This window comes from Varanus komodoensis, unplaced genomic scaffold, assembly GCF_004798865.1.
Source record: "Varanus komodoensis strain SLA01 unplaced genomic scaffold, ASM479886v1 scaffold5, whole genome shotgun sequence".
Taxonomy (NCBI): Eukaryota; Metazoa; Chordata; class Lepidosauria; order Squamata; family Varanidae; genus Varanus; species Varanus komodoensis.
The window spans coordinates 9,497,784-9,511,179 of NW_025336087.1; the positions used below are offsets into that span (position 1 = coordinate 9,497,784).

At 40.3% G+C, this 13,396-nt stretch overlaps 1 protein-coding gene across 6 annotated transcripts in view; it reads left to right on the forward strand.

Moving 5' to 3' along the window:
• The window catches only part of MAST4 (microtubule associated serine/threonine kinase family member 4), a 268,657-nt gene that overhangs the window by 187,587 nt on the left and 67,674 nt on the right, over positions 1–13,396 (forward strand). For all 6 annotated transcript variants that reach the window (XM_044446093.1, XM_044446094.1, XM_044446095.1 and 3 more), the window contains one exon: positions 9,406–9,475. In XM_044446093.1, the coding sequence (XP_044302028.1) occupies positions 9,406–9,475 (70 nt within the window). The remainder of the gene's footprint in view (positions 1–9,405; positions 9,476–13,396) is intronic.

A 13,396-nucleotide genomic window follows, 5' to 3' on the forward strand; every position in this document is an offset into this window, starting at 1 on the left:
GCCGCACATCGTTGTAAAACTGAAGCCATGCATGCTTACAAATAGTGAGAGCATACACATGTTTATTTTACATGACATTACGACACCGCCTATGCTGTGGCGGTCAGGGCGAAGAAAAAGAAATTCTTCTCCGTTTCCATTGCCTCCTCAGAATGCCATCCGGCGGAGCTTTTTCAGGTGGTACAAGGGCTGGTCCGTCCTGGCCCTAAGAAAGATCTGGTTCCACCCTCGAAGGCCCGCTATGATGACTTTGCCAAGCATTTCAGGGAGAAAATCGTTCAGATTCGTCACGAGCTAGACTCTACTAGTGATTCAGAGGCTTCTGGGGAGATACCAATGTTGCCGTCTGGTCCAAAATTAATGGATGAATTTCAGTTATTGCGGCCTGATGATGTGGACAAGGAGCTTGGACGAGTACGTCCCACCACTTGCCTATTGGACCCTTGCCCATCTTGGTTAATAAACAATGCCAAGCACAGGATTGGGATCTGGAACTTGGAAGTGGTTAATGCTTCTCTGAGGGAGGGTCGGATACCTGCCCCTATAAAGGAGGCGGTAGTCCGACCGGTTCTGAAAAAAGCGTCACTGGATCCAGAGATGGCCGCCAATTACAGACTGGTGGCCAACATCCCGTTTCTGGGAAAAGTGTTGGAGCGGGTGGTGGCAGGACAACTCCAAGCACTCTTGGAAGAAACTGATTATCTGGACCCATTTCAGTCCGGCTTCAGATCCGGGTATGGTACTGAATCTGCCTTGGTCGCCCTATACAATGACCTGTGCAGGGAGGGCAGGGGGTGTGTGTCCCTGTTGGTTCTTCTGGACCTCTCAGCGGCTTTCGATACCATCGACCATGGTGTCCTTCTGGATAGGCTAGCGGGATTGGGGGTCGGAGGCACTGCTTTGCAGTGGTTCCGCTCCTATCTCAATGACCAATTCCAGAAGGTGGTGCTGGGGGCCTATGTCTCTGCACCATGGTAGCTATGCCATGGAGTACCACAGGGATCCATTTTGTCCCCTTTGTTGTTTAACGTCTACATGAAACCGCTGGGAGAGGTCATCAGGAGGTGTGGGCTGCGGAATCATCAGTACGCTGATGATACCCACCTCTACCTCTCATTCTCCACCAATCCAGGTGAGGCAGTGGCTGTGCTGAACCGGTGCCTGGCCGAGGTAATGGGCTGGATGAGGGCCAATAAACTGAAGCTCGATCCAGACAAGACGGAGGTCCTGTTGGTTGGCGGATCGGGCTTCGGGGATGGTGAATTGAACCTAGTCCTGAATGGGGTTGCACTCCCTCTTAGGGACAAGGTCCGCATCTTGGGAGTGCTCCTCGACCCAGAACTTTCACTGGAAGCTCAGGTGACAGCGGTGGCGAGGAGCGCTTTCTTTCAGCTTCAGCTGATCCATCAGCTGCGCCCCTACCTGGAGAATGACTGCCTGGCAACAGTGACACACGCGTTGGTGACTTCCCTTGACTTCTGTAACGTGCTCTACGTGGGGCTGCCCTTGAAGACTGGATACTTCAATTGGTTCAAAATAGAGCTGCCAGGCTGCTGACAGGGACTGGGCGTTACGTTCACATGACTCCAGTCCTCCGTCAGCTTCACTGGCTTCCCATTGAAGTCTGGGCCCAATTCATGGTGTTGGTGATGACCAATAAAGCCCTTAACAGCTTGGGTCCTGATTACCTGAAGGAGTGCTTACATCCATATATGCCCGCCCGCCTGCTCCTTGAGATCAGCGGGAGAGGCCCTTTTCCGGGAACCCTCCATGAAGGAAATTAGGAGGGTAAGTACTTGAAGGAGGGCTTTCTCTGCAGTGGCGCCCAATCTATGGAATGCACTCCCCAGAGAGGTCTGCCTGGCGCCGTCGTTATTTGTTTTTCGGAGCCAGGCGAAGACCTTTTTATTCAAATGTTATTTTAATTGTTAATATTATTTATTCATTTTATTCTTTGGCCACGGTGACTTAATTTATATTGTTAATTTATATTGTTTTATTGAATTCTATTTATTTATGGTTGTGAGCCGCCCCAAGGCATCGGCGAATGGGGCAGCATAAACGTTCCCTAAATCAATCTATCAATCAATCAATCAATCTCAATGTTTTAAGTAAGTTGACGGTTTTGTGTTGTGCTGCATTCATATCTATCCGAGGCTGCATGCAGGCTGTGGGCCACGGGTTGGACACCCCTCATCTAGAGCATTTTCTAATATGTGAATCTTGTTACGCTTCATCCACATGGTTGCGGGACATAACTGAGTGGCAATGTTTTCCTCACTCCTTGCTAGTACAGCTAGGTGATTGTACATCCTTGGATGTAGTTATCTTACTGGTAGTAGATAGGTAGGGTTTAGACAGCCATTTGTATTACTTCTGCAGTGAAGCACACAATTAACATTTCCCTTACTTCCCCTCCTTTCCATGCTTCACACTTGGTTTTACAATCTTGATATACTGGAGCGTATTTGCCAGCGGTGTTTTGTTTTTTTTAACAAAGGAATAGTTTGGACAGATGCAGTTTTGCATTTTAAACTCACTTTAATCATATCACTATCACAACTACAGGAAATGAAGTTTGCTTCTTTTTCCCTGATGCTAATCTCATTTACTTGGGAATATACACCATTTTGTTGCAAAAAATGACAATATATTTTTAAGGTAAATATAATAAATAAATAGAGTATCTTTATGCCCATGTCCTGTTTGCTGCCCTCCACCAAACACAATATTCCTTGCTCCCTCCTCTTTCATACACTGTCTAGCAGAGCTGGGAAAGTTGAAGGTCTCTATATGCTGTTGGACTCCAACCTCATTAGGCCTAGCCAGCCTTGCCATAATGAGTGATGGTGGGATTTGCGATCACAGCTCTACACAAGTGTTTCAACCAGAGCATTCCTTATAGCCAGAAAAAGTTTATAATGAAGGGGGCAAGCAGGCATGCCGCAGTGAAAAGTGGAAGTACTTTGTTTGAAACCTAAAACCTACTTGAAAAATAATGCTGGAAACAGTTTACACTATGGTGCTTTTGTGGAACTACTGAACCATTTTCCCCTTTCCTCATCCTGCTCTTCTCCAGTTGGGGTGTTTTTAAGCTGCTTGTTGAAAGCTCAATCAGCTTTCAACAAGCAAGAAACTCAGACAGGAAATGACAATTATCTTTTGTTTTCATTTGGTCTTAACAAAAGTACATAAATGTATCTGATATTTTAATAATTAGTTACACTAATCTTCTATTTTGGTTTATTAAGTAAAAATGTCCCTGCAACTAAGGGTCATTATGAGTAAAGATAGTTAGAATTACACTGAAAGACCCATTGATTTCTCCTGATAATACTCCTCTGAAATTTAGTCAATTTCATAAGATGTTAAGGCAGCTATAATCAAGTTAGCTTCACAAATAAAGCTAATTAGTTTCATACTGTGGATGGGAAATTGCAACTTAATAGTTGGCTTTGAAATTTCTGTTTTAACAGAAATCTGTAGTACCCTCCTTCACTGTTAACGTTGTTGACATTTGTTAATGTTTTCAGTACATCTCCTTTGTTTGATCAGAATTGTACAAGTACAGTATCAATTAAAAGAATGAAAATGGCATAGTAGAATCCACTAATTAAGTAGCTAATTTCAGTGGTGGAGTTGGTTAGAATAACTAGTTGATCTGGGGAAACAAAGGTTCAGGAAGCAATTAATTAAGGAACCATTGAAAGCTGTGTAGAGAGGCAGGAGCTGCATTAGATGATGACAACTGCAGTAATTAACATTTGTATGTGAAGAAAAGATTTAGGAGGAAAGAATTAAAGGAAAGCAAAAGGAGACAAAAACTAGGTATAAGACTTGCTGGTCATACATGGAGCTGGTGCAGCATCCTTTGAGAAAGCATTACAAGGAGTATGAACAGTAAGGTTAGAGACAAATAAAGGCGTACAAAATTATGTATGGTGTGGAGAAAGAGGTTAGGGAGATTTTTTGCTCCCTTTGTCATAATACTAGAAACTAGAGTCATTCCATGAAGCTGATTGGTGAGGGTTTCAGGACAGACAGAGAATGTTGGCAGGAGGGTGCAGTACAGACTTGCTTGTGAATTTCCATGAGCCACTATTTGGCCACTGTGTGAACAAAGCACTAGACTAGATGGTCTTGAGCCACTATGGCTCTTTTTATATTTGTATGACACGTTGTTGTTCTGGAAATGAAACCAAGCAGGATATCCACAATGTGTCTTGCCTACACCAGGAAGAGCAACTCTCATCGTGCTTCAATTGTGCTTTTTTCCTATCCACACCTGTAAATAGATTGCATTTTAATTCTACTTTCTCCTTTTTTCTGGTAAGAGAAAATGTGAAAGAAGCTTCAGGAAATCAAGAAAGAATCATAGCTGGATGAGAATGTGATATGGAAATTTAATAAAAATTGCTTGAAAGAGGACTTCTCTGTGGTAGCTCTCCACTTTTCAGCGCTCAGGGAATCTAGCCTGTCTCTTCATTCTGCATTGCTGCTGAGTGCTTGGGGTTCTCTTCTCACTCCAAAGCAGTGTTTCTCCTCCTACAGCTGTAGGTTCTGAGTGGGCATTACTGAGAATCTAGACCCTTCCAAGCCTTCTGGTCCTGCAGGTTAAGCCTCAGCACTGCTAGAAACTCTACATGATCTTCTGAGAACTTAACCATTGTGGTGATGACGACTCCTGATCTTTATGTATGAATCTTTATCTTTACATTTGATTTGCCTATACAACTAGTTAAATAAAAGACCCCTGTTAAGTTGCAGATACAGCCATTCTATCTGTCACAGGGAAAGTCAATAGTCAGGACTTAGACAGAAGCATTGACTTTGCCTTTAGCCCTTGGATTATCATCAGCAACTTGAACATCCATGCATTTTATGTTTTAAATGTGATTTCTAATTCTGAAGTTTCCATAGACTAGTTTGAATACATGATGGTGAAAGTTTCTAATTTGGCCATTTATGCCCAACAAGTTCTTCTCCTAGATACAAGCATGGGTACATAGTGCAAACATCCACTGGAGTTTTGGCTTTTGGCAGTATAGAAATGTAATGAATAGATCAATGCAAATTAATGTTACTTGTGTATACACATATTCAAAACACACAAATGCACACATAGCAACATCTGATTAGCTATAATAAAATCATTATAGTGGAATACTCAAAACATTCTCAGTAGAAATTTAGCTTCTGTGGTGATCATTACTTAGTTACTTGATAACCTCCTGCACCTTATTCTCTTATAGTTACACTTTGATTATGATCTGCCATTCTGTAAACATGAATAGTGATGTCAAATAGAAAAATATAAATCGTGCGTGATAACAACTTCAAACAAGGACAACTTCTTGTATTGGAATATAAGCTTATCAAAATCTTTTGTGTGTGGGAAAAGAATATTCGTATTTCCAGGCACCACTTCTCATCAAAAGAACAGCTTTTGTTTGTGTTGCCTTTACATTTCCCCTGTAGACAATCCACATGCTCTAATTACGCATGCTGAGAGGCAGAGGCAGGCTCAAATATTGGTGAACTTTCCCTCAACAGCTGTCTGCCAAGCTTTCTCAGTGTTTAGCAGCAGACTGAGTAGCCTAATGTGAAAAAGTAACAAGACCCCAAAGGAAATGTCCCCTTCACAATGAGTAGTCGCATCTTCATATCATTTCAAATCACCTCTCCATGCCTTGGTTTTAGCAGTCCTGGGAATAACTTTCTGTCTAATTGTCATGGCATACTTATTGCACATAGAATTTTTAAAGAGCCACGTAAAATGTTGGAGAGAGGATTTTGCAGTGTAGGCTTTATGTGTTTTGTTCTGATGTCCTTAAATGCTCATATGAAAGTGTATGCATACATTGTAGTTACATATGAAAAACAAGTTCCAATCTGTCTTGTGTAATTTACAGTAGGGATACTTCTGTAAGTGGCGAAAACAGATATTTCTTGAAATATAGCATTGAGAATCATTGTTGTCTAATATAAAGGGAGCCAGATGTGCACCCAAGATGCTGGATTCAAAAGCCCTGAAATTGTTGGCAGTTCTGTTATTTCTCCAATATATTTTCTTTAAAATGGCAGAAAAAACTATGTCTCAATGACTGGAAAAGGAGCTCACCTATATCTCATTTCAGTTTGTCCAGATTCCTCTGTCCATTCTTTTCTATTATTCACCCTTCTTGTCACATACATTTATTTCCTTCCCTTGGTATTAATTAATTTTAAGATTCACATGCTGTCTTTCAGTTGAATTATTTTCAAGGCAGTTTACAGTAGACTGTAATTCCCCTATCACATGCATTCATATGCACAATCAAGCAGTCCTTATTCATCTGACAGTGAATGGGACCTTCTATTAAGTACTGTAGTTCCAGGGAACTGAAAATGTGAACAGTCTTTTTCTGATATCCTGTAGAGAAACAAGCTCACTGTAGCTGCTTTTCCTGTGCCCAATGGAAGGGGCTTTTCTCTCTTTTCCTTTTGTAGCCAGGGATACAAAGACTGAGAATCAGTGTGCTGTCATGGTTAAAATTTTGGACTGGGAAATGGGAGATCTAGAGTCTAGTGCCTACTCAGCCATGAAGCTCACTGGGTGACTTTGGGCCAGTCACAGACTCTCAGCCTAACCTGCCTCAGAGGGTTGTTGCCATGAGGATAAAGTAGAGAGGAATAGAGCCTTGTAAATTGCCTTAGGTTCCTTGCAAAAGGAAGAATGCTGGAGTATACAATGCAACATATTTCTGAATAGACATACATAGCAATGCACTGTAAATTACAAATATTTTAAATAACTGTATCAATAAAAAGGCTATACAACAAGAGATCTGCCTTAAATGGCAAAATAAAAGCAGATGCATTAATCTCTAGCAGCCAAAAAAAGAAACAAAAATAAAACCTCCCAACTAATGAGCCACAATAGCAACAGCAGAACTTTAATTAAAACAAAACAGAATTATTGCTCAAATAACAGACATATTTATTTCATTTAATTACCTTTAAAAATATTTCTATCACCTTTGAATACAAGATAGAAAACATTGTTAAAGCCACAGTATAGTCTAAAGAGACTAAAACAGAAAATGCTTTAGTCAGTCATGAGAAAATTCCACTTTCAACCCTTAATCTATGAACTATATTCTAAAAAATGGAGTGCAGGTTGATGCAAAGCAGACTATACATAGAAACAGAGTAAGTCAGAAGGGGTCTCGCAGGTCATCTAATCTGATCCCTGGCTCCAGCTGGCTCTGCTCATGACAAGCTTGCCATGTGCATGTACAGCCTAACCTTGAACACTCTCATCAATGGGGCTTCACCCATGTGCATATGTATGAAGATGGACAAACACTTTAGGCACCTGTATTTCTATCTTACCCATATGACATTTGCTTGATAATCTACATCCAAACCATTACTAACCTCAGAGACTGGTTTATTATACCATAGCTCATATTTCCAGACAAACATATTTGATGGCCCAGCAACTCAGCTCTTATCCACACTGCCACCTCATATTATTTGAAGGGCATGATGAAGCCCTGTGTGGCATCAACACCAAATTCCATGGGATATAGTTTCTCCTAGCACCATCCTTTGGTGAACTACTTCCCAGAAAGGACCAGAGGCATTGAATTATGGTGCTCTTCATCTGAGTTGAGAGGCCCAGAAGGTACATAGTCAGTGCTATGGAAAGCTGTCAAGAAATCTGCTAACTTGTTCTTCAGGATAACACAGTATTCTGAAACAGGTGGAACATGGTGAACTTCTGAAGCTCAACCAACTCAAAGTCAATGCAGCTATTTTAAAAATTAACTCTGTGCTGCAAGTAGCTTGTCCCCGTTAATAATCTGGCAGTTCACATCTATTTACTTATTTTAACTATTTATATGGTGCTCTATAATGTAATAATGACAGCAAGTTTAAAAGACTGAGATAAAACACATGAGGCACAGAGAATCAGCAGATTAAAGGCCTGGGAAAGTAAGGCCTGGTGCCAAAATGAAATCAGGATAGGGACCATGTGAACTTCTCCGACATTTCATAGCCAAGTGCCATCACTGAAATGACCTTTCTGAACTTGAATCCTCACTGTGCAGGCCCCCAGGAAAAGGCCTTAGAATAGATCCAAGCAAGTGCATTTGGATTCAGGAACAATTTTACATTAGTTGTAGTTTCACAACACATTTTAAAGCAACTAGAGACAGAGCACATTATGATGTATCTGAATTTTACTAGAGTATGATGAATGTGGCTAGATAACATTTTCCAGATACAGGTGCAGCTGATGAATCAGCCTAAACCATGAGAACTCTGATCTGATTCAACAGTCACTGCAGTACTGCAGTTACAGGACCCACAGGCACCAGGTTGCTGATCCAGTCCCCCATGACTTCTTGTTTTGTTCACGTCCAACAGGGATGGCTAACTTTGGTGGCTACTGAACCTAACAAGCCATCATTGTTAGCTGTGGATGAGACACCAAGTCATGTTCAGCACATTAGCTGGCCTGTATCTGGCATATGCAGGACAGTTAACAATCCATGCAACCCTATAATCATGAGCATTGAGCCATTTTGTTTGCACAACAAAACAATCATGGGTGACAAGCCACAATGGGTTGTCATTGTTATATAAATACAACCATTCTCTTAGCCACAGCAAACATCTGCACATCAAAATGCAGCTTGGAATCCAAAGTGCAGGTCTAAGGCTTAAATATTATTCTGTTTGTCCAGTGCTGAGACCAGATAATACTGTGCTAGTTCAGCATTTTACTGCATTTCTACACTCTGGTGGAAATGGGAGAAAAGAACTGGATTATTTTAGGTATACTGACAATATTCTTGAAAACTCTAATATTATCCTATTCAGTAGTTTTCTGTAGATGTCAGATTGCACAGGAGAGATACTATAAAAGCAACTCTAAAGGGTGGACCTACAATTTCTCAGGATTGTCTCTTCAAAACAGAAAGAATGTGCCATAAGGGTTAAGTTCCTTTCTTCTTTGGACAGATGATCCATAGATATCCATGCTGTTTTTTCTTTCTCACCCTGGACATTAAAGGAATGTAGTCTCAGAAATTTCATACTGAGAACAAGGAATGTAGCATACATATACTACACTTAGATGCACTAGGAACAGGCTATAAGGACAGCTTCTATGTTCATCTGCTTATCCAGGGACAATTGCTACACAATCCAGGTGACTAGGTAAGACCAGTTGCATGGCTAGCATAAAATTTGATGATTATATTGTTATGAAGCATGTTGTCTATTAAGTGTTGTACTAATCAATAATACTAGTGCAAAACTGAATTTATCAGAGGTTCTTACTGACACTCATGTTTGTGTGGATATTTTTATCAGTGAGTCTGCTCTACATCTTCTACTTTATTTTCCCAACAGGAAGCAGTCCTCAAGACAGCCCTAGAAACTTCTCACCTAGTGCCTCAGCCCACTTTTCCTTTGCGCGAAGGTAAGCTGATGTGTGTTTGTCATAATTACTAGTGGGAAATCATGTAGTGCACGTACATGATGGTAGTAAAGTTGATGAAGATCATAAGTACCACTATATATTTTATTTAAAAGTAGTGTACTTTATGTTAGGCGTCAGAACATAGATTTTTAACGTTCAGTTTTTGCAATAGATAAAGCTCAAATTCATATAAAAACATGATATCCTGTAGTTGTCTAGTTACGTTAAATCTGCATCATCGTTTCATAGTATATAAAATATACTTAAAACAATCAAACAGAAACAGAAAACAACAGGAAAGGAAGCATAGACCTTTTTAGAAGGTGTAAACCAGTCACATATACCTTTCCCAGTTCTAAAACCTCTCACTCAAGATTGGTAAATAGGATTTGATAGGGCATCTTGAGAAAGAAGTATTGCAAAGAAGGTTTGCCACAATGGTGTGATGTTTCATTATGGGTTTCACTAAAGGAATTCTCTACCTAAGCAGTTTCTAAAACCAGTTTTCTCATACACTGAAAGGCGACACCTGGGGTGGAGTACAGTGAGTATGAGGATGGGTCAAGAGAGGCCGTCACTGCCATGTCATTCCGTAGTTCCATTCATTAAACTGCAAGACGGCATACTGAGTCACCCAGAGGAAGACTCTGTGGTGCTTGGAGTGACTCAATTGGTAAAGATGTGTTTAGCCAAATCTAAAGGAGTACTTGTGTTGTTTGTTGCAGCAAAAATAGCAGTGTGTTGTGGCACTTTGAATACTAACTCATTTACTATGGCACAAGCTTTCCTGGGTAAAGACTCTGAAAACTTTATGCCATAATAAATTCATTGATCTTTAAGATGCCACAAACTCCTTTGTTATTTTTACTTAATGGTTCTGGCTTAACTGAAATAAACACAGAAGACGGGCGGGGGTGGGGGAGAAGCCAGTACTAGAAATGACCTGAGTGCTCTGCAAGTTGAAAGATAAAAAGCATCTGAAGCAGAAGAAATATAAGAGCTATTCATTGGCCCTGAAAAAAATGTGTGAGGATTGCTTGTTTAGTCCTTGAAGATGCTTTTTCATCTATAATATTATAGTATATATTTCATGAAGTATCTGGATTATCAGAAACATAATTCTACATTAAGATGTGAGGACACGTTGGGTTAGTTAGTAGGTACTCAGCTGCATTCAACAAAAACGAGCCCATTCTAAATGATGGCTAACGTGAATGTTGATCATTTTTATTTTTCAGAGCTTACAGAATACTCAGAGCAACAGATATGCCCTATTCATATGTCTCTCTAACACACACTATGTTCTCCACCTCTTTGTACAGTAAAATTAGAATAGGCCTCAGATTCCTGTCTGTTCCTATAAAAAGACTCACGTGGTTTTAAAACTGGAATGTTGAACACAGGGAGTTCCTTATTCTGGATATTTATCCTATTTTCTTTAATAGTTTGAATAGCCAGGATAAGCACAATCCCATATCAAAGCATATACAGGTTTCTATCTGTGGTTTTTCTACCTGCTGTCAGTGGAGTGATGAGAAAGCCATACAAGCCAGAATGCCACTCTTAATCTCAGCTTGCATAAAGAAGCGTAGAATAGAACATTACATTCTATTTATAGCCATACTTATTTGAAAATACAAATACAATTACCTTAGTTTTTGGGATAGACTCAGAATTAGGGGGAACCTACACTTGAGCCCTTTCCATTTATCAGGAAATGGTGTTTATGTAAGATGCATTTATCACTGCTGGGTGCTTGCATACACCCAATGAATAGAGTGCAGTTTCCACTGTGTTGAAAATGTGTTCTTGTGTCACACATAGATGTAATTATGGGAGGAATGGGAGTTGGAAAGGAGGTGTGTGCTGGGAAATGGCTCTTTTAAAAAGCTGTTTTTCTTTCATTAAACTGTGCACACGTGTGCAGAACCAGGCCAGTGAAGATTGCACAAAAATCATGGATTAGAAGCAGCAGCTGGGGATAGAAGATGGGGAAGCTGTGGTGCTGCTTGCTGCTGTTCTTCCAGATTCCATGGGTTAGAGCCTGAAAGATCAGTACTGCTATTCCACTCCACCCAAATTCAATTCTGAAAGCAAGTGCAGTCTCTCTCCCATGCTTACTTTCCTGTTGAAGAGAATGTGATTTCATTCTGAGTAGACATGCACAATTTCAGAATTTCAGCTTACAGGGTAAGGGAGAGAGGAAACATCATTGCATTTATTCTCAAGTTCATTGGCAATTCAGAGGGGCGGGGAGAAAGAGAGAGAGAAGGAGGTCATGGAACAAGTGAGTTAGGTAGGAAAGCAGCTGAAGTCTGCTAATTGGGCTTCTTTCCTTAGAGTTGCTGTTTTGTTGAGGCATTATTATTATTGCTGTAATTACCATATAATAAATAGGATGCTTCCTCTTTTCTCTCCCCACCTGCAGCCCACTGAAACCAATCCTTCTTCCCATAGAACAGTACTGCATATTTAGTATACATGCAGAAATATATACCACAGAAAAAAACAACAGATAAAAAGCTGGGATATAGCTAGTCTAAAATCCAAGATGTAATGGCAGAAATAGCACGAAGCAAACAATTAGGGCAAATGCCTTGTGACACACCAGTGATTCAGGCATTATAGTGACTAAAAGTGCTTAAGGTAGACCCTTACAGTAGACCCATTGAAATCAATAACATTTAAGTTAGTCATAAATACTTTTAGTCTCGCTGACTTAATTTGGTTCCTAAGTATATCTTTTTTTCTTTTAACATGTTCTTTAGTTATATATAGCTTGCTCCTATTTATATTGTATCATCTTTTCAAACTCTGTTCTATTTCGTTCACAAAACAAGAACTATCACTGTATTTGAGATAAGAAATTTACAGGTCAATTTTCTGTACCAGAAGAAGTATCACTTTGAAAAAATAGATCATTAACCCAGTAAGAGAGCAGCCCATGCTTTTTTTTTCCCTGATTGACCTAGGACACCAGATTCAGAGCCTTTTCTACACCTGTGCTCTGCCAGACAGGGTGAGGGGAGCTTGAAGTCTCACGTCGGTTAGAACTATGAAAAGCATCTAGATGGGCCTGTGATCTTGCCTAACTGCAAACTTTCAGTGGATCAGGAGAGAATGGAGAAACCCTAGGATATTCTACAACCTGACTTCCTATCTGCCTTTCTACCTACACAGTCTCTTTCCCCCCTTTCCAACTTACCCTACAAAGTTGTAGGAGAAGCTTTTTGTGGTTGCCAAGAGGGGGAAAGAAAGATCCACGATCAAATCTTCTTTGCTATCCTACGTCTGTTAGTAGGTGTGGAGGACAAGGACATTGTCTAGCAGCCATAGGAGTGCTCTGTAAATTGCACTGATTCTCTCAGCCTTTTGAGTATCACCATAAGCAGAATCCCAAGACAGGGGTGTAGGGGTTGTTGCTTCTTTCCTTTACATGGGAAGTTTTCCCTTGCTTATAGCCTTACAGAAGAAATCAGACAAACTTGCATAGTAGACCACGCTTTATATTTGCAACCATTCCGTGTGTTTTGCTAACACAAATTAAGCAGCTCAAAAATCTAACTGCTGTCATTGTGTGTATAAGATATAGCTGAAATACCTGACTAGATGTATCTGACTGAAAAGATTTTCTCTGAGTTATTACTTTCTTAAAATCTAATTTTTAGTGATGACATTCTCTGTGCTTTAGAAAGGGGTTTTTCTTCTTCCCAGAATGGAGCAGCTCCTAACAAAATGTGTATTCCTTTCTATTCAATTTTCACTGTTTAATGAACATTCTTGAAGTGACAGACTAGACCTATCTCAAAAAAGGACCATTACCCTTCCACAGTATGAGTGAAATTGCCATCAGTGTAGCAGACTGCAGTGCATATAGTGAGGATGCTGACTGGAATATGTGTCATGATAAATAACATTTTG